At 38.8% G+C, this 24,437-nt stretch overlaps 3 protein-coding genes across 5 annotated transcripts in view; all 3 read left to right on the top strand.

Moving 5' to 3' along the window:
- Positions 1 to 5,707, top strand: part of LOC106744956 — a 55,567-nt gene extending 49,860 nt beyond the window's left edge. The window contains exon 10 of the mRNA XM_014620140.1: positions 1,966 to 5,707. Within this exon, the coding sequence (XP_014475626.1) occupies positions 1,966 to 2,112 (147 nt within the window). The 3' untranslated portion in view covers positions 2,113 to 5,707. The remainder of the gene's footprint in view (positions 1 to 1,965) is intronic.
- Positions 5,708 to 11,949: 6,242 nt separating this feature from the next.
- LOC106744955 lies at positions 11,950 to 21,695 on the top strand. The gene is made up of 8 exons (XM_014620139.1): positions 11,950 to 12,123; positions 13,571 to 13,683; positions 13,788 to 14,042; positions 16,195 to 16,376; positions 18,438 to 18,646; positions 20,162 to 20,277; positions 21,155 to 21,397; positions 21,518 to 21,695. Exons 1-8 carry the CDS (start codon positions 11,950 to 11,952, stop codon positions 21,693 to 21,695), a joined length of 1,470 nt encoding a protein of 489 aa, XP_014475625.1.
- Positions 21,696 to 23,623: 1,928 nt separating this feature from the next.
- The window catches only part of LOC106745049 (putative epidermal cell surface receptor), a 25,732-nt gene continuing 24,918 nt past the window's right edge, over positions 23,624 to 24,437 (top strand). For 2 of the 3 annotated variants that reach the window (XM_014620298.1, XM_014620300.1), the window contains exons 1-2: positions 23,624 to 23,716; positions 24,010 to 24,337. In XM_014620298.1, the coding sequence (XP_014475784.1) occupies positions 24,229 to 24,337 (109 nt within the window). In that variant the 5' untranslated portion in view covers positions 23,624 to 23,716; positions 24,010 to 24,228. The remainder of the gene's footprint in view (positions 23,717 to 24,009; positions 24,338 to 24,437) is intronic. The other variant, XM_014620299.1, reaches the window with a different exon arrangement.

Raw genomic sequence — 24,437 nt, 5'->3', positions numbered from 1 at the left:
CTGATTGAAGGATCTACCGTGACGCTGGACAAACGTACTTTTCGAGGACTCGAGGGGGAATGGGTCTTAAAATTTGATCAAGCAGATCAGAATTTTTCAACGGTATGAAAACGAACTCGATATTGGGTGAGGAAAATTTCCCGAGTAACCGAGTCGAAATTTTGGCCCTACGTACGGGAAATGTTATTACGATACCCTCCGATATATACGGTGGTTACATGATAATATATTGCATAATTCTCAATGTTAATGGTAATTGCGATGTATGTTTCATTTTGTTGAAAGAGCACGGTGAGATTGCCGAACACGAGAAAATGATATCTCTGCAAGCAATAATTCGCATCGAGATTGAGATTTCGATCACAATCACAGCGAGGCAAATAGCACAATTCTACCGCGCATCTCGCAGTAATATCTCCCGCGCCACATTATTAGACGACTATTGTAATATTCGGCGCGTATGTTTTCAATGGAATTATGGAGATACTAAAAGTTACAAGTACAAGTAATAATACTTGCAGTCTATGATCTACTATTTTATATTAGTAATGTTATTTTCGTTATTAACGTAATATTTTATACTACTTCTGTACTAAAAATGAATATACGAAACTTAAGAAAGATCTGTTTCAACATAATAAAATTTAGTTTTTTTATATAATATAATAGACTATTTTAATAATTATAACAGTTCTCTAATAAAAAGTCGAACGTACTTAATATTTTTAACTAAAAATATAATAATCTTGATTATGATATCGGTATAGTCGAACTTTATTAAAATTTGGTTGTATTTATTGATACAAAATTTCTCTGTGTATATTGAACTTTTAAGTCCTATACTATTTTGCAAATAACATGCATGCAATAATTAATAACTCGACATTTTGCGTGTCATTTCTAAATTAAAGGACTTTTTTATTCATCTCAATTCATTTTATATTCTTACTAAGTTTGTCCATGTGTTAATCAGGGACATTCTGTATAATTTTATATGAAAACAAAACTTGGTTATATGAAAAAATTCTATATAGTTTCGCTGAAAATATATATTTTCGTCACTCAAGAATAATTTTCATAAATTGAGAGAGAAAAATATTGGATCGAAAGAACGATATTTTTTAACTGACATTCTTCTTGATTTGAAGTTGTCGTTCTTTCCGTCCAGTATTTCTTCCTCTCGACTCACGAAAATTATTCTTAAATAACAAGAATATATTTTTCGTATATTTTTGGAACTGTATAAAACTTTCTCATGTATATACATGCATACATAAGCAAGAATTTTCTCTTTATATAAAATTATATATTCTTTCTTATATATGAAAATATAAGTCTTAGGTTGATACTTTTTCTTCCGTGTAGAATTAAAGGTTCAAGAGGGAAGTTAATGAGTGTCAGTACGTCAAATTAAGTTTCTATTAGTCTATAAGCCATCCAGGTAAACCCAAAGTATTCTTAAGAGCGTCAACATTGCGTCAAAATTTCGAGTAAGAACGCGGATATATAAATGTAACATTTTCCTCTCTTCTCCTCCATAATTGAAAAAGGAAACCGTTGCGAGAAGTATCGCCTCAGCCAGGAATCATTGTGGTTTCTCAAATACTCACGTCGGATTAGCGATGTAATCGCTCTTGATTTTCGAGGCTTCCTTTGTTTCGCTTGTTATTTGCACACTGCGGTCTTACTGTGTGTATCGGAATTAATGCAACAATGTTGGGCGCGCTTTGAAAATTAGGCTGCACTTTAGTTCAATTCAAACTCCACACAGACACGAGCTTTACTTACACGCACACGCGTACAATCTGTCACCCATATTCACAAACTCGCATCCAATTCCGCCCCCGAGATTGCGGCAGCGCCGTCCTACTTAATGACGTATATATAGAGCAAGTAAGCGCACGTCTAATTAATACCACCGTATAATTAATTATTCATGCACTCTCTCGTGACTGTTTGTTAAAGGAATCGACGTACAGCACGACATCAACGACTCAGCCAGCAATAGTAACGAACTTCACGACGATGTCCCAACCTCCGCAGCAGCAGATCACGTCCAAGGCCGTCGAGAAGCGAGCCCAGACCTATCGGCGGGAGAGCCTAATGAAATAGGATTCACAGTTGACCTAACCCTAACCCTGTCTGATAAATACCGAGATATTGTTTGCTTCGGTCGAGAAACGACGCGAGAGTCGCGCAGGCGGAGGAAGATAGCGACGAGAAAGAGAGAGAGAGAGAGAGCGCGCGCGCTTTACAACGTTATTCCGTGTGAAGATGATCGCTTCTTTCTTCTTCTAATATGGGGTTACTCGATATCTTCTTCTTATACCGTCTGATCGAGCTATCTCGAGGAATATACGCGGGACGCACATCGAGTCGGTGGGAAAATTCGCGTAGCGACTTGAGGCAAAATTCGCCTCTTACTTGGGAGGAGATTGAAGAGATACAAATTTAACCGTCGCCCGCCATATTTCAGGCAACTCACGCGGATTTTATCGCGAGGTACAAATTCCCTCGTGAGCTCTTCTCTGTGTATGTGCAAACGCCCAGAGATATCAATACAAGTGAAATTAAAAGGAGATCGAAGAGCAGCAGAGCCCGACGTTTCGCTTCACTTGCGCGCCACGCGTTAAAATCTTTTCCACCGATCTCTAATGGACTAAGGAATGTTTTATTTGTGTCTTAGCTTTTTAAGCGCCCCGAGCTCTATCTTTCTCTCTCTCTCTCTCTCTCTCTCTATCTCACTTAATCTCTCTATCTCGATTTCTCTCTCAAACGATGCGCGATGCTGATGCGTATGCGAATGATTTATCGTGACCTCCTCGGTGCACACGCACAGAAGAATTTTACTTTAAATAGTTTAATAGGAATTAAGTGTGCGTGTACGTTGCGCACGTACACCAAAGCTCACGTCACGTCGCATAATCGCGTAATGCGAAAGATTCTTTTGTCCCGTTGTCCGCAACAACGTACGCGCAGTCGGTGAATTCTGTGCTATTTGAAATGCGCATAGCTATTGTTCTCGGTCGTGTGGCCTGATCCTAGGACACAATAGGAGGGTTAAGGGAATTTACTTAGCAAATTCGATTGCACACACGCTCCATTATCCCCGCGCGACCCGACGTCGGATGAATTGGTTTTCCCTTCCGCCGGGAGTATCATAAGTTTTGTTTCTTCTAGCTGCATTTATTTATACTTTTTGCGCGTGAAATAAAACGAGCGCAACGTACCGCCTCGAGAGGGAGGACGGGGAAGAGAAGAGAATAGAAGAGGGGAGAAGAGAGAGCGTGTGTGTGTGTGTGTGTGTAGTTAAAAGGAACAGACCTATGGTAACATCGCCGCATCTTTCGACGATAGAAATAATAGCGATTATCGAATATCATTGATAGATAATGATTATTCGTTCAATGGTTCTTTCGTTTAATAATAATTGCTAGATAATTATGAGATTGGTTCTCTCGTGAAAAGCAACAGATGTGATGTCACAGTATAATCACCGATCGATTGACTTAATAGATAAGTTGGTGTGTTACTACGTATGTTATTCAATTGCACAATAATTAAGATTATTATAATTAACTGTTCTAGTCCTGTCAAAACTAGTCATCATAATCTTTAGTCAGACCAAACTCTGAAACACAAAGAGCTATATAGGGGAGGAACAGAGCGGAAAAAATACGTTTAATGCATTCTTTAATAAATGTTTGGGATATGAAGAACCTTTACGTACCAGGATGCGTAAAAATATCGCGAAGGCAAAATGGATAAATGTGTCTAACGAATTGCTTAATAAACGTAACATCGTGCGACCATTATGATATAAATACGGCATTATTGTGTTAAATGACGGGAACTATAAACAATTTTTGTAACCTGGAAATAGTTCACAAAGAAGGGCAATTTTGGATTTCGGAAACTGGTGCAGAGAACACGAAGACATTGCATAATCGAAATCGATAAGTGTCCAATTGGCCGTCTACACGCGCGCGTAACATTACACGATAATTATTACGTAGATTGTGTAATCACTACCACACACGTTCACCACGTCCAAGAGCAATAGTGGCTAGGGCCTACGAAGGTTCCGAAACGGCCTTGAAGGTTAACCCTCGTCTTTTCAAGCCTCCATTCCGATAATCCGAGTTCCCCACAGTTCACTGTGTATATCCGTGCAACTGCAGACGTGCAAAACTCGATGAATTACGACCTCACTTATTATTTAATGTGCAGCACACCGTTGTCGTATAAAGGTCTGTGAAATATAGCCACTAGAGAAAATGGTTCTGTTGTAAATTAATGTCATCCTTGTATATATATAACGTGTTCGTGAAATAGGATTTAAACAGTGTTAGAGTTTATTGTTTTACGAACGGATTACGGCTTTTTCGTAGCATCCATTTGAGTTAGTCGGGAAATATTTACCGCGATACCTCCTTCAGGGAACAATATTTACAATGATTACAGAAAACAAACTTTCCTCTTCACTTTATGTCAGACTAAGCTATAAATATCTATAAACGATAAGTCCGATTACTTTTCTCATTGAAGTCGCTTCAATAAAAATTCAGTATACCGATAAAATGTATTTAAACTTTCCAATTACTGTGTAGAAAATTGATGATTATTTAAAGTGTCCGATTATTGATGTCGATAAATGAAAATAATCGAAGTCTTAAATGTACATTTTAAGGACGTATTTTTCTCTTAACTTACTTGAAAAGTTTCGCTAAGGAAAGATCGGATTGCAACTTTGTTGGAGAAGAAGAAGTTTGGTCCACGATACTTATTTGTCGGAAGAAATATGTGTAGAGTCATTCACAAAGTAGAGATACCATCTAAAAATGTAATAACGATAAGTGATTCTAGTATTTATTCGGATACTTGTACCTTCATAATAATTATTCATAAATTGACAAAAAGGATGTAAAATTCAGTACAAGGTGTCCCCCTCCCAGGCTAAATTTTATATAATGGCAATTTCGCAACTATGTTATTTTTAGGCGAGTTTAGTTAAACGCTATCTCCCTTCACGACTGTCCATTTTTAAACACAACCGCGTCTCAGAATGAAATTTTCTAAAAATAAAGTCTACCTTTACCTGACGTCTGACGTAATTTTAAAACGAGCTCGTATATTCATGTACTCTGCCATAAAATATGAACACGAAGGTATATTTTAAAGACTAGCGCTCGCGGGGTGATCGGCCTAGTACAGGGATTCCCAAAGTGTGGGGTCGCGAAACATTTTAGAATATTAAATTACACTTTATCACTTTGCGTAGTTTTACAAATTAAAACCGGGTATAGACTTGTTGCATATCCCTGATGTAACGTATCGACGTACATTACGTACATTACGTACGTAACAATAAGGTGGGGGTGCGCGTTGCAAGGTCGCGTATCAAAAATTAATTACATGGATATGCAACGGGCCTGTTCGATATGATAAATAATCAATTTACTTCCTTCCTTCTCGCGCCCCGCTTTTTTCCATCCGCTAAAGATAAGTGGATCGTTGAAGTTTGCTATTCTAAAAAACGGGTCGCGGTTTACACAGGTTTGGGCAGCCCTGGACTAGGACGTATCTATTATCCAGGGGACTACAATATTCGGCGCTGGGGGTAAACGAGCATGAGTCGTTATTTATCCAATATGAAATTCCTCGTGAAGTATTCGCATTCATGACTTCGTGTTGATACTTTTATATACAAAGTAGCGAGGAGAAGATCGACTTATGTAAAAAAAGAAAATATATCACAGTTCATTGAAAAAAAATAGTCTCCTTGGAGAAGCCGACAGCGGTAGCCTATTCGTCTCATAATAATAGACTTCAACAAATCCTGAAGTAGACCTTTATCACTGTATTTAATAATACATTGAAAAAAAAAGGAAACAGTTTAGAAAGTTTTACATGGCTCATCCTGTAGGCCGAGTTCGGATATTTCAAGTTATCGCTAGATACGCGTTCAGCAGACGATACAGCAAGTGATGACGGTGATTAACGGATAATTGGCGAATTTAAGGAATTAACAGCGGTTGTATCTAATCAGTGCTAGTATTCAATGCTCGGCGCAAATACTTCCAGAACCGGCGAGTGTTTGTTTCGCTGAACGCGGTATTTATGACAAAGCCGATCATGAGTTTTTTAACGACCTTTAGAACGTAGGTCTCCTAACCGAACTTTCTAATATATGATTATATCATAAATAGAAACGAACGTTTCTACGATGTGACGCCGTGATCTCTCGAGGACGGACGTTCCACCATTGTCGCAGATTTACAAAAACGTCACAGCCACGAACGTTTTTATTCGTAATGTCGCAATCTTGCAGCAAGGCATTTCTGCAACGTCCTATAATCATTGCATTACAACGAGCTGTCCTCCTGTAATATTCCCTCGAAATCGTACAATAACGCAAACATATCGATTCCCACTCGTGTCGAAAGCATTATTAAACGCGACCGCAAACTATCTCGCAAGGATGTCTCAATGGTACATTAATATTTTTAGGTGTCGCAACAAGTGCATGTATGAAAATAAATTAAGTATTTATTTTAAAATTTACAGTGTTAATTATAATATTTGCAATTATAATTAATATTGTGAATATACGAGAGATCATTGTTATTATTATACTTCTTATTGTATTACATGTATAAATTCTATGAGAAGTCCTTTGTGTCACGTGTGGGGATACACAGTGTGCAGCGAAGATCGGTGGTACAAGCGGGAACAGGGTGATTCCTTGTACAAAAGTTAGTTATTAATGAATTATCCGATGACGCACAATAAATCCTTCTGTTTCACGAGAGGCATCGTTTACGGGAAAGTCCACTTTGAAACTTGGAAAATTAACAGTGACCTTTCGCGCAATTCTTAAGTTCAAACGATCTCCGACTGATCCTGTATCGTTGAATTTATCTCAACAGCGGATCTGTATCGCACGACGAGGATATCTCTCCTTTCCATGTCCATGTAGCGAAAAACTCGTCTATTAATTCGAGTTTCCTATTTAGCCGCGTTATCTCGGAAGCAAAACAAAATAATCCGTCACAATGGCAGCTTCGTCATCGAACTCTATCAGAAGCCGTTATCTATTTTATCGAACACTTACACACAACTGCGTCATATAGCATCTAACATTGACGATATCTCGAAAAGGGATTTGCACCACGGAAGCATGCCGATGAAAGCTTTTCCTATGCGATCCAATTAATATCAAGCCGCGAAGTAGTCTTCAACGAGAATGTCACATATAACTGACCACACGACGTCTAAATACGTACATATATGTATACACACACATATATATGACGTACACACATTGTAATATAAATTTTCACAAATTGCAATATTCCACAATATTCTCGCAGACTCCATGTAAGAGTGATTTGCGTAACAATTATTATTCTTGCGTATTGTTTGAACGGCCAATTAACGCTAGACGCGATAAATAACATAATTAATTGGATATAGCTGCCTAGTATATTAATTATATATAATTAACTGCGTTATATATTTTTATATACAGAACGAGGCAGCTAAGCAGTAACATATGTAGCTCGTAACTACACCGCTTTCGGATACGTAACAGTACTCTTCGAGAGAGAGTAGGAATCCGAAGAGCAGCAGATATATATATATATATATATATATAAAATATATCGCAAAAAGGGAAAGATAATATTCCCTAAAAAGCCACTCTCTTCGAGGTACTGAGGTCACTCCTTTTCCTTTTTAAACGGCAATCGCACACTATTATTCGCCACACGTCCTTGTAGCGCATAGAGAGACGAATCGAATGACACGACATAATGTATCACTATCCGAGATCTCATGAATAAAAGCTGTTTAAGTAAAGACCAACGAGTCTGTGTTACTTACAACGCACCAATGTCGTCTCGAGCCGACCGAGCCTCTTCTCGTTTCATCCGGAGGTGACGCGATCATTTCACCGCGTCGCCGAGGGTCGTAGGGCGCGGTCCAAGCTAAGCTGGAAGCTCAAGTGTCGCTTTCTCCCCCAACTCGCGACAAGGCCGGACCAGCCGAAGGGACCCGCATTTTTTCATGCCACTACAGCTGGGGGCATTTTTATTTTCGTATTCAGCTCCCTCTCGAATAACCCATTGATCGCCGACCAACGCGACGCACCCCGGTATTCATAGTCAGATATTACATTCGACCGTCCTCTAACGATCTGTATAGCACCTGAACTCAAAACGGTCTTAAATATAACATCCGACTGTGAATAGAAGTTGCATTGTAGTGGCGCGTCGATTGTTATCAAACCTGGAGACCCGTGGACACGATATACGGGCCTAATCTCCGGGAATCTTCGGGAGCTCGACGTCGCGAGCTCGCGAATCCCTCGAAGGGATCGTCGCGAAGTGGCTCGTCGGCCGAGTCCTGCGGGATTTTATTTCCCAGCAGGCTGGATCCTATTGAGCACCGCCATCAGGAGGGAATCGAATCGAGCGGTCGAGGGTGGGAAGGAAAAGGCGCCGTTACGTCGCCAGGTCAATGCGGGAGAGCTTCCCGTGGAGCCGTCCTCTCTCCTTCGCGGAGAACCCTGGGCGGGAATTGACCTGGACTCAGGATCGAATTACGTTGGAGACTCCCGGATCGGGAAAACACCGGCCAGGCGAAGCAGTTCGTTTTATTCCCGCGTAAGGAAAACGCCCGACGGAACGCGGACGCGGCTAGAGCCAATAAGGCTCATGTGTGTGAATGGACCAATTAGGATAAAGGAACCAGCAGCAGAGAACACGCAAGGGTTCCCTGCTGGCGGTGCTATTCACTGTCTGACGGTCGCGCAAACAGGAAGGACCGCATCGCCCGGTAGAAACCGAGTAAATCGAAGGCGACGGCGCGCAGGATACACACGTGATATACCGTAAGTCCTTTGGATTTTCTTCCAGGATATCAAGTGAACGTTATCCTAGCAATTTCGCCACCTTGAGTATCTTCCAAGTGCGCGAGAGTAGCAGCAAAATTTGCCCAACAGAAATTCCATTAATATCACATTCTGATAGATGTAGTTATTTATATGTTGTAGTTATTATAATTATTAGTAAGAGTTTTATAGTTACTTCGGCCTCAACTATATCCTTTTTTTGGTTTCAATCATAATTAATAGAGATATATATGTTAGATTATTTATCACCGACACTACGAAAAGGAAAAGGTTTCTTTGGATATACTTGTTTATTTGACTTTAGTTTGTTTAATGTAAACAATATAATATATATAATATAATATTTTGCTTGAATGAAAATATTGTTGTTATTAAACTATATTCTTTAATAAAAAAAGAACAGTATTATTTAGAAGAAATAATATTTAGTTTTCAATAAAAATTAATTTTATTATATATTAAATATTTTGTTCCACTGTGAAGAAAAGAAATTCTTTAACCTGTTAACCGGGGAATTCCTTTTTTAATTACGCAACATACAACGGGTGCGTACTCTTTCAACACATATTTCAAGGACGTATTCATATGTCCTACCCGTACCCAATATTGTTTACGTTCGACGTATTTATACGTCCCGATCGGTTAACAGGTTAATATCTTTCTAACATAATGTTATTTCTTTTAAATAATTTATTGTTTGTGACAACCATTTTAATGTTTGGATGAAAATATAAAAGAAATACGTTACTTGACTTAAAGATATTTATTGCTTGAGAAACCAAACAATCCTGTTTGTTGAATCAAACATTTATTTGTTCGTTCCATTTCAAAAAGAAACATTTTTCTCAATCAGAAAAATTTTATTAAGAAAACTTTTCCTCTGTATATAGCGATATTTACTTGAAAAATATTTTTCTAATGATATGTAGCTCATAGTTACGGTGTTATAATAGCAAATAGCAAATATTTTCCTATCAGTGCGATGGTAATCACTCCAAATACCTTTTGTAGACGTAAGCTTCATCTTCTCATCCCGTCGTTAATAAAATATTTGTATTCTTCGAAGATGTTCAAGATGGCGGAAGTTATCGTCTCACTTTATATTAATTTTCGCGCTGAGCTTTCGTCATCACCTCGGTGAGCCTGCGGGACCGATCGAAATTAGCGAATTACAATCGCGGACTCTGCATTGGTATCATTGCTCGATATTCGACTGGCAAGTCGTCGCCGAGAAGTCCGTGGCGTTCTTGGAACCTTTCTTTCGAGATTCGACGATTCCTTCGCGATACGTGCGAATCACGGTGCTCTATTGTAATTGCACACCGGAGTCGTGAGGTTCGGCGTTTCGCGATTCGACGCGAGCGAGGAGTTCTCGGATGATAGGCTGGAGCATCTCGAGAGAGAAAGACTTTCCGCACGGATTCAACTTATCGGCGAATTGCTTGTACAATGGGGAACTTGAGGCATCTCGCTCTAATTGGAGATCCCATCGTGGAAATATTGATTTTACGTAGGAAGTTCGAGCGAGACGTCGGCTGCAGCAGAGAGCGTTGTATTACGTCCGGTGGAAGTTTTTTCTAGCTGTCGGGAGCCCCGTCAAGTCGCGCTACCGCAAACATAAACACCGGCTCTCTCGCACAGTCGAGATTTCGCCCGTCAACCGTAATATCCTAACGATGTTTTGAACTTGAACGAACGACGCGTTATAATTTTGCCCCCGAGGCACTCAGCCCGCGCATCTATCGACTAATCTCGAGCGACACCCGAAGCGACAATAATATTTCCAGTCGCGAATCGCGCACGTACATCCTTTTTTTCCTTCGGCTCACTTTTTCTTATTCCCCGCTGCGAGCTCCTTTCCAACCTTATATTTATTTCATGATAAACAACGCTCTCTATATTCAGCATCGTTTGACCATCGGAGGAGAACCACCCTCTCTATTATTTAATGTAGATGCTGTGCCCCAGACAGCTGCCGGACAGCTGCCGGACAGCTGCCGTCTCGCATATCGCTTCGCCTTAGCTTTTCGTTAGAAAAATTGGTGTGGCTCGGTTTTCTTCCCCCCGACGCCCGGTGCCAATATGACGACAATATGGCGTGTTGAATTTTGGGCCGGCGATCTCCACGCTAATTGCCGGCGAGAAAATGGGAGAAGGAGATCGATGAGTTAGCAATAGCCGATAAAGTCAGCCGAGTCCAATTTAAATGAATGAACTCGAGGCTTTATTAACCGGTAGCGAAGGTTAACGCAGTCGTTTATTCATTTAAAATGAATCTCCCAATTAGTGACAATGTAAATTCGTGGAAATAACTCATCGTGAAAATAAATCAATAAATTTGTAATATACGTGTTAAGTTAAATACATAACATTTATTGCGTTCGGAGGTTGGAACATTTGCAGTCCTGACTGTATTATATATTTTTTACTTTATGATAAGATTTAAATTGATTAAGATGTCGACAAAAATCTAAAGTAAAAATACGTTTTTTCAAATAAATATAGAGATGCGTTATCTGATTTATTAAGGAAAATAGATGAGATTTTTATAAATTGAGACGCTGTAACAAATTGAGACATTCACTTTATACGTTCATTAAATTAATGTAAAATCTTATATTTTCCATTAAAGCTATTTTCGTGTGTAACATCGTGTACTACAATCACAGTTTTAGTCATGCTCGCTTTCTAGTTCCTTTAATCCGAGCTGACATAATGGCAATTCTAAGTTAAATTTTAAAGAGAAGGAATATGACTGGCATCGGAGTGAATTATTCGCTGTTAAAGCCCCCGTAGCAATAACGTAATAAATGAAGTGTACTTAATTCCAGTCGATAGCATCCTGCAATCCGTTGCATCTGATAATCCGTAATTAATCGTTAACCCGCTATTAGAGGTCGAAAGTACGAGCGTACGGCTTATCGTATTCACATTAATGTGAAATAAATCGGGGCGGAAATCACTCGTGTGTTCTGTATACGACAGCTTGTGCTGAATCCGTTTGATCGCCCCAGTCATCGCCGACCAAAGGAAAAATGACGTTCACGAAGCTCTTGATGACTCTGGTGTTGCTCACCACTATCGATTTTCACGAGACTCACGGATACGGAAAGATGATCTACCCTTTGAGTAGAAACAGCGTCTCGAGGAAGAACTTCCCGACAGATAGCAACTTAAAGGATGGCGATACCAATTGCGGCGGGCCAATCGTACGTACACACGTCGAGTATTTTCTTTTTTCTTCGGCATAAAAGTATCGAGATGTCGATCATTTCGGAATTGCGAGTGAGCGAGAAGAGTTTTCTTCAAGGGTGCAGGAAATAACTGCGGAAAGATCCATTAAATTAAGAACCGCGAATGTGGTTCATAAGAATCAATAATAATAATAATAATTCCAATTTCTACATTGTTCCGTCACATCAAAATTTTGAGAAATTTGCAATTAAATTTGTAATAAATGGTTCACATATTTTGTCATGTTATAACTATGATATGTGACATACTGGAGATTTTATTACAATCAAAATTAAATGTGTTGTTAGGACTTTTTTCAGTCCTCAAAAGGAATTTTTTTGTTTCAGCTGTGGTTAATAAGATATTTACGGTTAAATATTGTTAATTTTAATGTGAAAAATTCCTTTGTTAAAATTCAAACATGATTTAACGTTTATCTTCCACTTTGAATTTGTCAATTTTGATATCGAATTCGTATTCAGTGATCTATCTATAAAAAACTTCTATGTTTAAATAAACACAGTTGAAAACTATTTGATAAATCGTCAATGATCTAAGTCGCAGCTTTTCCGCAATAGGGTCCTTAATTCTATCTTTAACCATGAATATTTTATTAACCATAGCTGACGCAAAGTTTCCTTTTGAAGGCTGAAAGTTGTCAACCGGATAGTCAAATGACGCCGGAGGATGGCATATTGACGGCAATATAACGTCTATGCCGTCAATATTTCGTCCTCCGGTGTTGTTTAGCTGGAAACATAATTTAATTTTAATTTCTGGGAACATAATTTAATTTTAATTTCAATCAAATTAAGTTTTCAATATAACTTCTCCAGCACGTTAATATCGTAGTTAGAATATAATAAACTATATGAAAATACATGAAAATAGTCCTTTCTTGCAGCTCCAATAGCAACTTAGACAGTACAATGTCCAAAATCGGGACGTAAGGCGTCTTTTGAACGTTTAAAAACACCTTAAAGACATATCACGACGTCTTAAACACGACTTCAAGACGTCTAAAAAATGTCTCATGTCCCGATTTTGGACATTTGCTGTCTGGGAAATTTCCCAAAATTGTGACATGATGAAGCAATTTGGAAACCGAATTCGTACTCAGCGTCTGAAAAACTGTAGGAAATGACTAGTCTCGTCCTAGTGTTCGAAAAAAGTCGTTTTTTGTTCAATTGTGCAATCAAATTCTGTTTTCTTCACAAAACCAACACGCGTTTAATTCGTTCATTATTACGTTAACTCAACCGATGTTATTTCTCTAAGCGAAGTAAAACTTCATTTCTCATTTATTTCGCGCGTCTTCAATCGTCAATCTTCTTTCTCCGACGAAGGGGGCGATTAATTGATCTCATTCTTAGCGTGGAGAATAACAGTGCCGCTGAAAACGACGTTCGTTTTCTTTTTCAGGTACAACGCAACAATAACAACAAGTGCGGGGAATGTGGCGATGATTACTCCTTAAATCGACCACGACCAAACGAGAACGGCGGCACCTACGGAAAAGGAATGATCATTCGTGTGTGAGTAAATCGTATTTTCTCGAGCAAACGAAGAGGATAAGATCCGCATAACGCCGACGATATCGTACGAGTGCGGTTATTCACGAGATTGTCATCCCTCGCAGGTACAGGAAAAACTCCGTCATCAACGTGACTGTTCAACTCTCAGGCAACAACGAAGGTCAGTTCAAATTCGACATCTGTGCACTGACCACGAAAGACCAACTAGAAACCGACGAATGCTTCCATCGTAATCGCCTGCCGCTGGCTGACGGTAGTGGCTACATCTTCAACGTTACCAGTTCGCAAACGAAGCTGAGGGAAATCGCTGTTAGTCTTCAACTGCCGCACAGGCTCATATGTAGACATTGCGTCTTGAGGTTGGGACTGATAACTTTGAATATTCTGATTTTTATGTTCCGCTCGACACGTTAACTTTATCAATTTCGAGTTTCGTGATTTTAATGTAACCTTATTAGAGACGTATTTCTCAACATAATATAAACATAATGATGTGTTCATGACGTCTGAGATATCATTAAGGACTTCATTTCAATCAAGGTTTTTCATTTTCTGGTTAATTTCTGGTTGAGCTTAAACTGATGATAATGTAAAAATTGTATTTTTCCTACCCATGACTAATCATTAAACTTTAAAAGTTACCATTACAAAACCATCAATTTAATGATTAACTATGAATAGAAAAACACAACTTTTATATTATCATTAGGTTAAGCCTAAACCGTAAGTTTATTAAAAAATGAAAAACCAAGTCTAACAATCATTACATATGTTTGCTGGGTCAGCTTTAAGAGTAACACCCGCGATTTTGACGCTGAAATAACATCACAAGTCTCTCAGGCCTACATCATAAAAATATTGTAAATCGTAGATTTTTGCATTTTTTTTAGTCTTTTATAAATTATTAAGCTTACCTAGATATGTTGTCCCCAGCCAGAAATGAAAAGTCTAATCGGTGTCGAATATTGGTCAATATTTTTGTTATTTTCGATCCTATAAGAAACATTGTTTTTATATCAATTGAACAATTAAAAAAAATTCTATAAAGTTCTAAGTCATAAAGAAGCTGAAAAAAGTTCTAATCAGTTGTAACAGCAAATGCAAGAATATGACTGAGATAGGTAAGAATCACAATATAGATAATCGTTGATGTCATCATTTTAAGTTGTCATTATATTAATTTCTATTCCATAGGATTGTTTTTACATTATTTCATTTGCAAAATTATCAAAATTATGCCATTAGTGTTTTTTGAAAGATGTAAAAATAATTCGTAAAAATATAAGAATAATTACAAGCATAATCTCGCAAGATATCGCCAGGATATCAAAAGTTCATGCTTGATTATGGAAGTAAAGCAACCTTGACCATAGTTAAGAAAAGGATGGGTGACTATTACCTATGATAGAATCGAACTACAGAGGAACTTATTATGAGATGACAAGATGCAAAAGATAAAGTGACAATCTTTTTTTATTTAAACAAAATAACATTAGTTTATTTTATTTCGTTTATATCATTGTAATTCTGTTACAAATAATATTTTATAATTACAGTAGCCAATATCGATGACTAGTAAAAATTTTAAGTCCATATTTGGGCTGAATCAGTTGCAAATTTCGACCGTCGATTGCCACTACAATCGACATTGATTTGACTTTTTATTTCTGGCTAGGTCTGTGTTATTACCAATTTTTATTTATTGTTTTTGTAGACTCGTTGCCGTCAGAAAACCAATTATTTCATTGAATCAAACTGATGATAGTATTGGTCACACGGACCCAACTATTTTTTTTAATAATAGAGGAATAGGAATAGGGTATAGCGTTTTGTACAAAACATGAAAAAGGAGGCAAGCGAAAAAAAAGCGCGGATATGCCTCGTAGGCTTAACATGTTACTGTCAGGAACAGTAAAAATAAGGGAAGTAAAAATAGAAGGTCGTCAGATCGAATTTTTATTGAGAAAAAAATAGATTAAAAATTTCACACATACACATATATAGAGAAAGATTTATAAATAGAATATTTATACGCATGAAACTACTTTGTGCACGGTTCTTTGATACATTGTAACATGTCCTGCAGCGTAACGTGATTAAGGTCAAAATTTACCCCTCGTTAGTCGCAATATTTTTCACACCGAATAAATACTCGCAATCTCATAACTAGTTTCTCTATTATTTTCTTCCGTTTCTTGGAACCATTTTTCTTTCATTACCACTTAGTAGAACTTAATAGAACTTAATAGAACTAGGCTAATAGAACAGGCACAAAAGTACATAAAAAACAGTGAAAAACTGAGGACAAAAAAAAAACATTGACAAAACGAGTTCGATCTTGAAGTCATATAGCAACGGCGATACGTGTAGCCTAAACATATATATCTATTGGATATTGCGAGTAACGGGGGGTTAAACATACAACGGAAACCAATTTGGAATATCGTTGTTGGATACGATGTGACAACCTGCAATGTTATTTTAATCGTAATTTTTTAAATTCAAATACAGGTGGCAGTTTCGTGGCACAGAAAATCTCGAGCAAGACTTGCCCACAATGTCCAATCAGTCAGTTACTTGGGAGTGGAGAAATTGCGCTGATATCGCTATTTTAAGAGGTGGGTCCTTGTCGCCACCGGTCGTCAGAAGAGACGTACTGAAATTTATTTGTGAAAATTACTGGAACAGTGAAAGTAATGAGCCATCGGATGAAAAAATCTGACCAACTTGAAGATTGACAGAAAAATATGTCGATTGATCTGACGGGAAGCGGATGGGGGAACACAGAGGAAATTAGATTTGAGCGTTTTCCAACACGACGACAATGATGGATTGGATTCAAGCGATGAAATTTGCGCGAATTTAGAAAGTCGACTCATTTAGAATATTATTCTTCAGAAAAGTTATATTATTCTTTAGAACGTTATCATATTTCTTAAAAGAAGGAAAATGCTGAATTGTCCTATTTTATTGGAAAATACATTATTTGTTTATTTTCACTTATATATAAGTTAAAATAATTCATAATAATAATAAAATCATTGCTAGATACTTACAACAGAAAATAAAAGAAATAATAATGTAAAAATAAGAAAACATAAGAAAATAAGAAAAAAAAAATAATGTCAGCTGAATTTTTTTTGTTTTTCTAAACGTCTTTTTTTGTATGGAATCCTGAACACGAAACAGTCGGAATTTTCTTATAATAGACCTATTTATCTTTTTATTATTTTACATAAATTTAATCTGCGACGAAAAGATTATTTATGCTAAAAAACACACGCATTATATATGTAATATTTTGCGTAATTAATTTTTAACATTTTAAGTTAATTTAATTTTATCTTAATTATTAATTCAGTTGTGGTTAAGACAATACACTTTTAATTTAACTAAGTTAATTTACAGGCCTTTAATTGTTTACTTAATTAAAAGTAAAAATCAACTTATCTTGATATTAAGTAATATTAATGTACAAATAACTGGAAAACAAGCGGACCAAATAAAAATATCGATAGCACGAATTGATAGAAAGATAAACGAATCTGATAAACGGATTTCCGGATAATCCATGTGAGCATTTCGCATCATTGCTTTCCAAGGAATTTCAATCGTACAATTTTCGAGGTGCAAGTGAAGATTTTCCGAAATAGACAATTGCCAGAAACGATAGACAATAACTTTGACACACGACTTGTCGTTACTTGGTATTGCAACACCGCATCGCGTTATTTGCCGATTTTGAAATAGTCCCCACTGCAAAGGTAATTAATTAATTAATATCATTGTATTAAACACAATTGAAAACGTCTGATCTGTGACACTTCAGATGCCAATTGTATTCTTCGAATGTTTATGCGCACCGTTAAAAATAAGAAATGATATATCGCACGTTAAACACAGCTGTCGCGCTGTTTGCACACGAATGCGCGTGTTTTTTATGCAGTTTTGACATTGTTGAAGTTCAAACTTGTGCTTCGCGTCAGCGGTGGATTAACGAATTGCTATGCGAGGTATCCCGGAACTGATGAAAAGCCCATACATGACGTTATTCCGCGTAAAATTTGAAATCCTCCCGTCTGTTTTTCCTTTCTTTTTTTTCGAAATCCAACTGCAAACTCCGTTATGGGAGATAATTGCAGCATTTCCAATTACAGAACCGACAATTAGAAGAATGCCGGCTACATATATAATATACGTGTTTCTCTTTCGTGAAAACGAAATATTTTAATGAATATCGCGCATTGTTCCACGAGTGGTGCGTGCACGCACACGATGCTATTTCAACTTGGGCGCGACGAAAAATAACTTGATTGGATTACGTCCGGTGCATGGATCGATACAATAAGGCAAATATCGTTACAATGTGAATTAATTCACACGTGAGCGGAATTTGACCGCGCTGACATCTGCTCCCGCAAAAGTTCGCAACTCGTGTTTGCACGAGCCGCCGAACATTGTTGCTATCATTCTAAATAAATATTCGTCACATCAGGCGCGTTTTTTATTGGTTCTACTTTTCGTTGCACATTATGCCCGCGTATTAATACGCGCGCGACGACTATATATATCGTACGTATGTGTGCGTGTATTTGTCTGTGTGCTTGTATGTGTCCTGTATTTTTCTTGGCTTGACGTAATCCGTCACGTCTGATAAGACAATTGATAAGTTGATTGTTAACTCGTTATGAAACTGGCTCTTATCGGGAATTGAGCGACTATATAAAGTAAATGCGGGTGACATTTTCACGTAGCAATTATCACCATCGAAGACGAGACGGCAAGAAGTGAAATGGCGTTCGCAAAAGTATTGGCCCTGGCGCTGGTGGCCGCCATTAATTTGCAGGAGATTTACGGCCATGGAATGATGATGGATCCTGTAAACAGGAGCAGCGCCTGGAGGAAGGGCTTCCCGGTGGAACGGAACTACAATGACAACGAGCACTTCTGCGGCGGACGCGGCGTACGTATATAAAAAGCGGGTTCCACCTAACGCTCGCAACGACGCGTGTGTCATTCTATCTATTCTTGATTTAACATGAACCGTAAGAAACAAAGATGGAATAACGTTGCGAGTAAGTTGTAAGTGAAACCTGCCTGAAGTAACTCGGAAATAAGTCGGCGAACTCTCGAAGGCGCGCCCTTTGATTGACCTAAGGCCCGGGTATTAGCTAAATCGTTGCCTCGGCGGAATCCTACGGCTTTGCCCGAGACAGAATCCGAATTAGAAATTTCTCTCGCTGAACCTCCGCCGCGCGGAAACCATAAAGGTCTCGCACAAAGAGGTCGATCGATCAGATTTTCGGAGAATGCGTTTGTCAAGTCTCTCGATTCAACGTGAAATAACCCTGTACGATATTGCCGGTGCGATACCGGTGTATCGAACTGCGCGAGATAAAGCTCGTAATCGCGAACATCCAGGAGATTTATATTTCAAACGTTTAGATTAATATTTCTTTTTTAATGAAAATTATGCAAATTACATTTTTTCCTCGAGGACAGAATATATCGAGATACTGAAACAGTCTGTAACACGGAAACAAAGTATCATGAATATTTATGTGGATGTATACATGAATTTGTTAAAATTATTATGTGAACAATTTTTTAAATTTCGTATTATGTAAAATATATACGCTAGTATGCGCACGTTTGTATGAGAGCTAGTTCTCGAGTTGCAGTTCGTTTCATCAAATAATTACGCGTATCGAAAACTATATTACGCGTTTGAAAGGTCGGAAAAAGATTTACTACTCAAGTTACAAAGTTGCACTGTACTGAGACAAAAGTACCAATGCCTGGTACCTAATTGTGGATACTCCTATTGTTTTGATCTTTAAATATAAATGTTTAATTATTAAACTTAAAAAAAAAAAATATATATATATATTGAATGTATGTACATATATTCTGTGTTAAAAGTTTAAATATTTGCATTTAAATACCAAAACAACAAGAATGTCTAGAGTTAAATACGTGGTATTTTTATATTTCTTCTTTCGATAAATCGCTTCAATTTATATCTTAACTCCCTTAAAGTAGGCAACCATACAAACAGCAGAGTATAATAAGATGCGCCGCATGGGACGCAATCCCGACTACCCAGGTACCCGAGTCCTTCAATAATTGAGTATGCGGCTAATTTCAGACGTGTTTACTACCTGTTATTGTTAGAATAATCAATAATTTGTTACATCTGAAATTATCTGTGCACTCAGTTACTGAAAAGATTCGGGTATTCGGGTAGTCGAAATTGACAGCACTAGTATATAGTTTCTTCCCTGGCAAAAAAGAAAATATATTGACGCGCAAGTTGAACTTTAAAAGTGCAAATCGTCAAAACACTTATTCCTTAGCAGACTTTATTTTAAAACAATATCGCAAATTATAGCAGAGTTTATTGAAACATTTGATACTAACGCTTCGAAAAACGTGAAGAAGACAATTGTTGAAATTGGATGGGAATATTTTTCACCAGACGCAACACATCAAAAACGGTGGCAAATGCGGAGAATGTGGTGACGATTGGTCCCTACCTCGACCACGATCGAATGAAAATGGAGGCCGCTATGGAACGGGTATTATCGTTCAAAAGTGAGTAAACGTATCATAATCAGACACGCCTGGGATAGAAAGTATTTGACATTTTGAACGAAGAGAGAAACAATGGAAACGTTATTCATTTCCATGTAGAAAAAAAGATTTCTTTAGATTTAGTATTTCTATTTATTTGACTAAAATTTATTTCATAGGAACAACATATACGAAATATTATTTGTCTGAGTAAACATTTTATTGTCTCGTTCATGAAAACTCTGTTATTTAACAGAATGAACGCTATTATTTGAAATAATATCTTTTAACCAAATAAAGTATTATTTGGTTACAATAAATATGTAGCCATATATGAAACCAATAATTTCTTTTAATAAAATGAAACAAATAATTTCTTTATGAGAAAATTATCTTTCGTTTCAAGCAAATTTTTTATTTAAGATGTAGATACATATTCGTTGAATGTCTAACAATCGTACTTATTAATCGAAACATTAATTTCTTTGGAGCATGCCAATGATGGAATTTGTTTGGATGTAATAAAATTTATTAAATTTGAAGAAATCTTTTTCTAGATGCATTTAATTCATTCAGAAATTTATTCGTGAATAAATTTCACTGAAACTGACAATTAGCATTGCCAGCTAAATAAATATATCGAGTGAGTACCTTAGCAAGAAATATATGGATAGATAGAAAGAGAAAGATGGATACATAAAGAGAGAAAGAGAGAGAGAGAATTTATTTTAAACATTAGTGATAGTAGTTTGAGCCTGTTCCATTTGTGGAATCGTTTAAAAAATACTACTGTAAAATACTACTCTAAGAGCAACTTATTTTGTCATTTTGGGTGGTTCACTTTGTTATCGTGTCTTGATTATCGCAGTTAATTGTAAAAATGTAATTTTTTTCGCAGGTACGAAGCAGGTGAAACCGTCACTTTTACTGTTCGTCTCGCGGCCAACCACATGGGCTACTTCGAATTCAATATCTGCCCACTGAAGCACAACAAAGAACTGGAAACCGACGAGTGCTTCGAGAAATATCCTGTGCCGTTGGCCGATGGCAGCGGCTACAAATTTTATCCCCCACCAGGGAATGGAAACCTCGACATCAAAGTAGTCCTGCCAAACATCACGTGCGAACACTGTGTAGTCAGGTGAGAACGCGAAACGTGACAGCTCGACAATAATCGATAGAAGAAAGAATTTCACTCGAAGTAAGTTCGGAATATCGTTACGAAGAACGTCGCAATAATATTCTGTCAATTCCGATTAAGGTGGCACTACCGCACCGGAAACACCTGGGGATTATGCGAGAACGGGAAAGGAGCCAACGGCTGTGGTCCTCAGGAGACCTTCCGAAGCTGCGCTGACGTTTCCATCTTTCCGAAAGGCGGTCGGCCAGCGGGACTGGACGCCCCGGAAGTGCCTGCCGATGCGCCCAAGAATCTTTAATGAGGAAAACGGATGATCCGTCGATTCGGGAAGCGCGAGTTCCCGAGCTTGGCGTTTCACTTGACGAGGAAGTTTCTGACCGCTTAAACCAGGACTCGACTGCAAACGTACAAGGAAAAGAAGACGAATCGGCGAATGAGAATGGCCATACGCGGATGGAACTCAGTCAGACTCGCTAATTTGACTCGGTAAATCCGAAAGAAATTGGAAAGTAAACTCGCTTTCGCGACTTCAAAGGCTGCACTATAAAGAGCAAGTTGTTAGAAAACTGTACATTGTTCGATAGTAACTTCACTTTCTTTTGAATTGTAATTTATTTCATTATATTTTCTCACGGTATTCCCCCCGAAGAGAAGAGGGAGAATACATCACATTCTCTCAGTAAAATAATATTAAAATAGCCGGCATTAAAAAGCGCGGAATGTTCGGTAAGATATTGATATACTCAGAAAAGAAAGTTCTATGTTCAAATAAATATTTATTCAGGAATATTAGAGTCATTATATATTTTACTTGAGTCAAGTAATAATAATAATAATAATAATATTTTTTTATTGGGCACAAAAATGATTACAAAATTGGTGAATATCAACGGTGTAAAGCGAGTGACCAAAAAGTAGGGCAACAGCTACACGGATTTTACTTCCTATATAACTGAAGTATTGTAATATAAGCATGGAAAAACATAAAGTATGTAATATAAGCATGGAAAAACATATGAAATAAGGGAACAAGGACTTATATAAGTGAAGTTAATAAGTAGTGACGCAAAACATATTAGGAAAAACATGAATAAAAAATATGATGTACATAATATATCATTTAAATATTTAAAAAAAAGATAGTAAATAAGGTAAATAAGACTCAGCTGGTTGCTGTAAAATGTTTCAATGCAACAGAACGAAAATCATTGAGAGAATCTGCCGACCGCATCTCAAACGGGAAAGAATTATAATATTTAATTACCCATTATGAAAAATATTACTCGGATGTAGCACTTTTTTCCTTTAGCGCGCTATATTCAAGTAATATTTACTTAATCCAAGTAAAATAATGACACCGATATTGCTCCTACAACAAATGTCTCCTAAATCAGGTCTCCTGCAGCAAAAAACATTTACTTGAATATAGCGTTTTTCTTCCAGTGTACGTTCTCAGGAAAGCGTACGATTGTTAATGATTATTAGTACTGATGTCCGGTAGACGCGACAATTTTACATTCCTTTTCCTTTTTTGGACGATATTACGCGCGTAATCGCGACCTCGAAATGAAGGAGAGTTTCCGCGTTGACGTCAGGATTACAAAAGCGGAGCCGGCGTGGGCATTTCCAGCGGCGACGCCTCGTGACAAATCGGACATTCCAGGCGGTCGATCCGACGAAGGGCCCTCCTGAACCACTAATGCGTCATCGCGCATAGAATGTCTCTCGGAGGAGACGGTGAAAGCACGGCCGGCCGTTTTTTAGCCGCTTCGTCATCCAGATGCCCGGATACGAGAGCTCGACACCCGAAAAATCCGGTCGCTTCCCAACGAGCGCGCGTGCAACGTTCGCTCCGAGCATCTCGTGAGAGAAATCACGAATTACGATGTATCTCACCGATTACTTTTACTCCCGCTAATGTCGAGCGAGCGTAATCGGGCATTCCGCGACGGGGAATTCGCGAGCCTCGCTCTTCCCGGCTCCCGGAGGTCTCCTCGTAGCCGGCGCGCGTCCAGGTATTTATGGTACCTAGTGTACCTACGGGCACCGACCCGCGAGCAAGGTGAGTTCGACCGTGCTCCAGCTCGCGGTAGAGGACGCACGCAAAGAGCCTCGCATTGGCTTGCCGAGCTCGTCACCGAGGTGGTGGCGGCGGTACCACCACCTCCTCGGCGGAGGGGAATCCCGCTCACCGCTGCTGCGGTACACTTCACCTCCGGCCTCGGCACGGATCGCGAGCACGGAGGCGAGAGCGAACGGGCTAGTCGCGCGATCGGTGTGTTTCGTGTGCATGTACGTGTGCCTCCAGCGGTGTCCCCGGTTAGTGTTTCGAGGACTGCACGAGAACTCTCCGATTCCTCCTCCTCCTCCTCCGAGAGAGAGAGAGAGAGAGAGAGAGACCCGTCCTCCACCTCCTCTCCCTTCGCTCCTCTCACGTGCGCGCACACAGACGCTTAGGTACACGCGCGCAGGTACGCGCGCAGATATATACACACATACACACAAACGTGCGCGCACACGGAGTGGACCACTCTCTCTCTCTCTCTCTCTTTCTCTCTTTCTCTCTCTCTCTCTCTTTCTTTCTCTACCCCGTACTTTGAAACCCGTTCCAGTCGACCACGGGCTTGTCCGTTGTTCCCGCGTTGTTGCTTTGCCGCGAGCAGCAGCTCGGGCCGAGCTCGAATTTTCCTCGGGTTTTCCGGCCCGTTTTTCGCGATTTTCCCGACTGAGAGAGGGCCCGCGCGAGGTGAAAGGTCCAGTGGTCACGCGCCTAGTGGAACGTGCGTGGTGTCCGTCTCCGTGTGCAGCTCTGTGCAGAAGAATGCGGTAGGATGCGTATCCAGGAAAGATGCTTCCTGCTGGCGGCGGCGGGACTCTGCCTCCTAGGCGGGGTCGCCTACTCCTTGACGATCGCCGAGACGCGGCTCACCACGACGTCCGGTGAGTGTTCCCTGCACGAGGTAAACTTTCTTGGTCTCGGAGAGGAGCGCTCCGAAAGGTACGGCCGGTCAACGCGGAGAAAAATTCCCCCCCCCCCCCT

Source organism: Dinoponera quadriceps, unplaced genomic scaffold (genome assembly GCF_001313825.1).
Source record: "Dinoponera quadriceps isolate SergipeBrazil2010 unplaced genomic scaffold, ASM131382v1 scaffold717, whole genome shotgun sequence".
Taxonomy (NCBI): Eukaryota; Metazoa; Arthropoda; class Insecta; order Hymenoptera; family Formicidae; genus Dinoponera; species Dinoponera quadriceps.
This window is presented reverse-complemented; position numbering and strand designations above follow the sequence as displayed.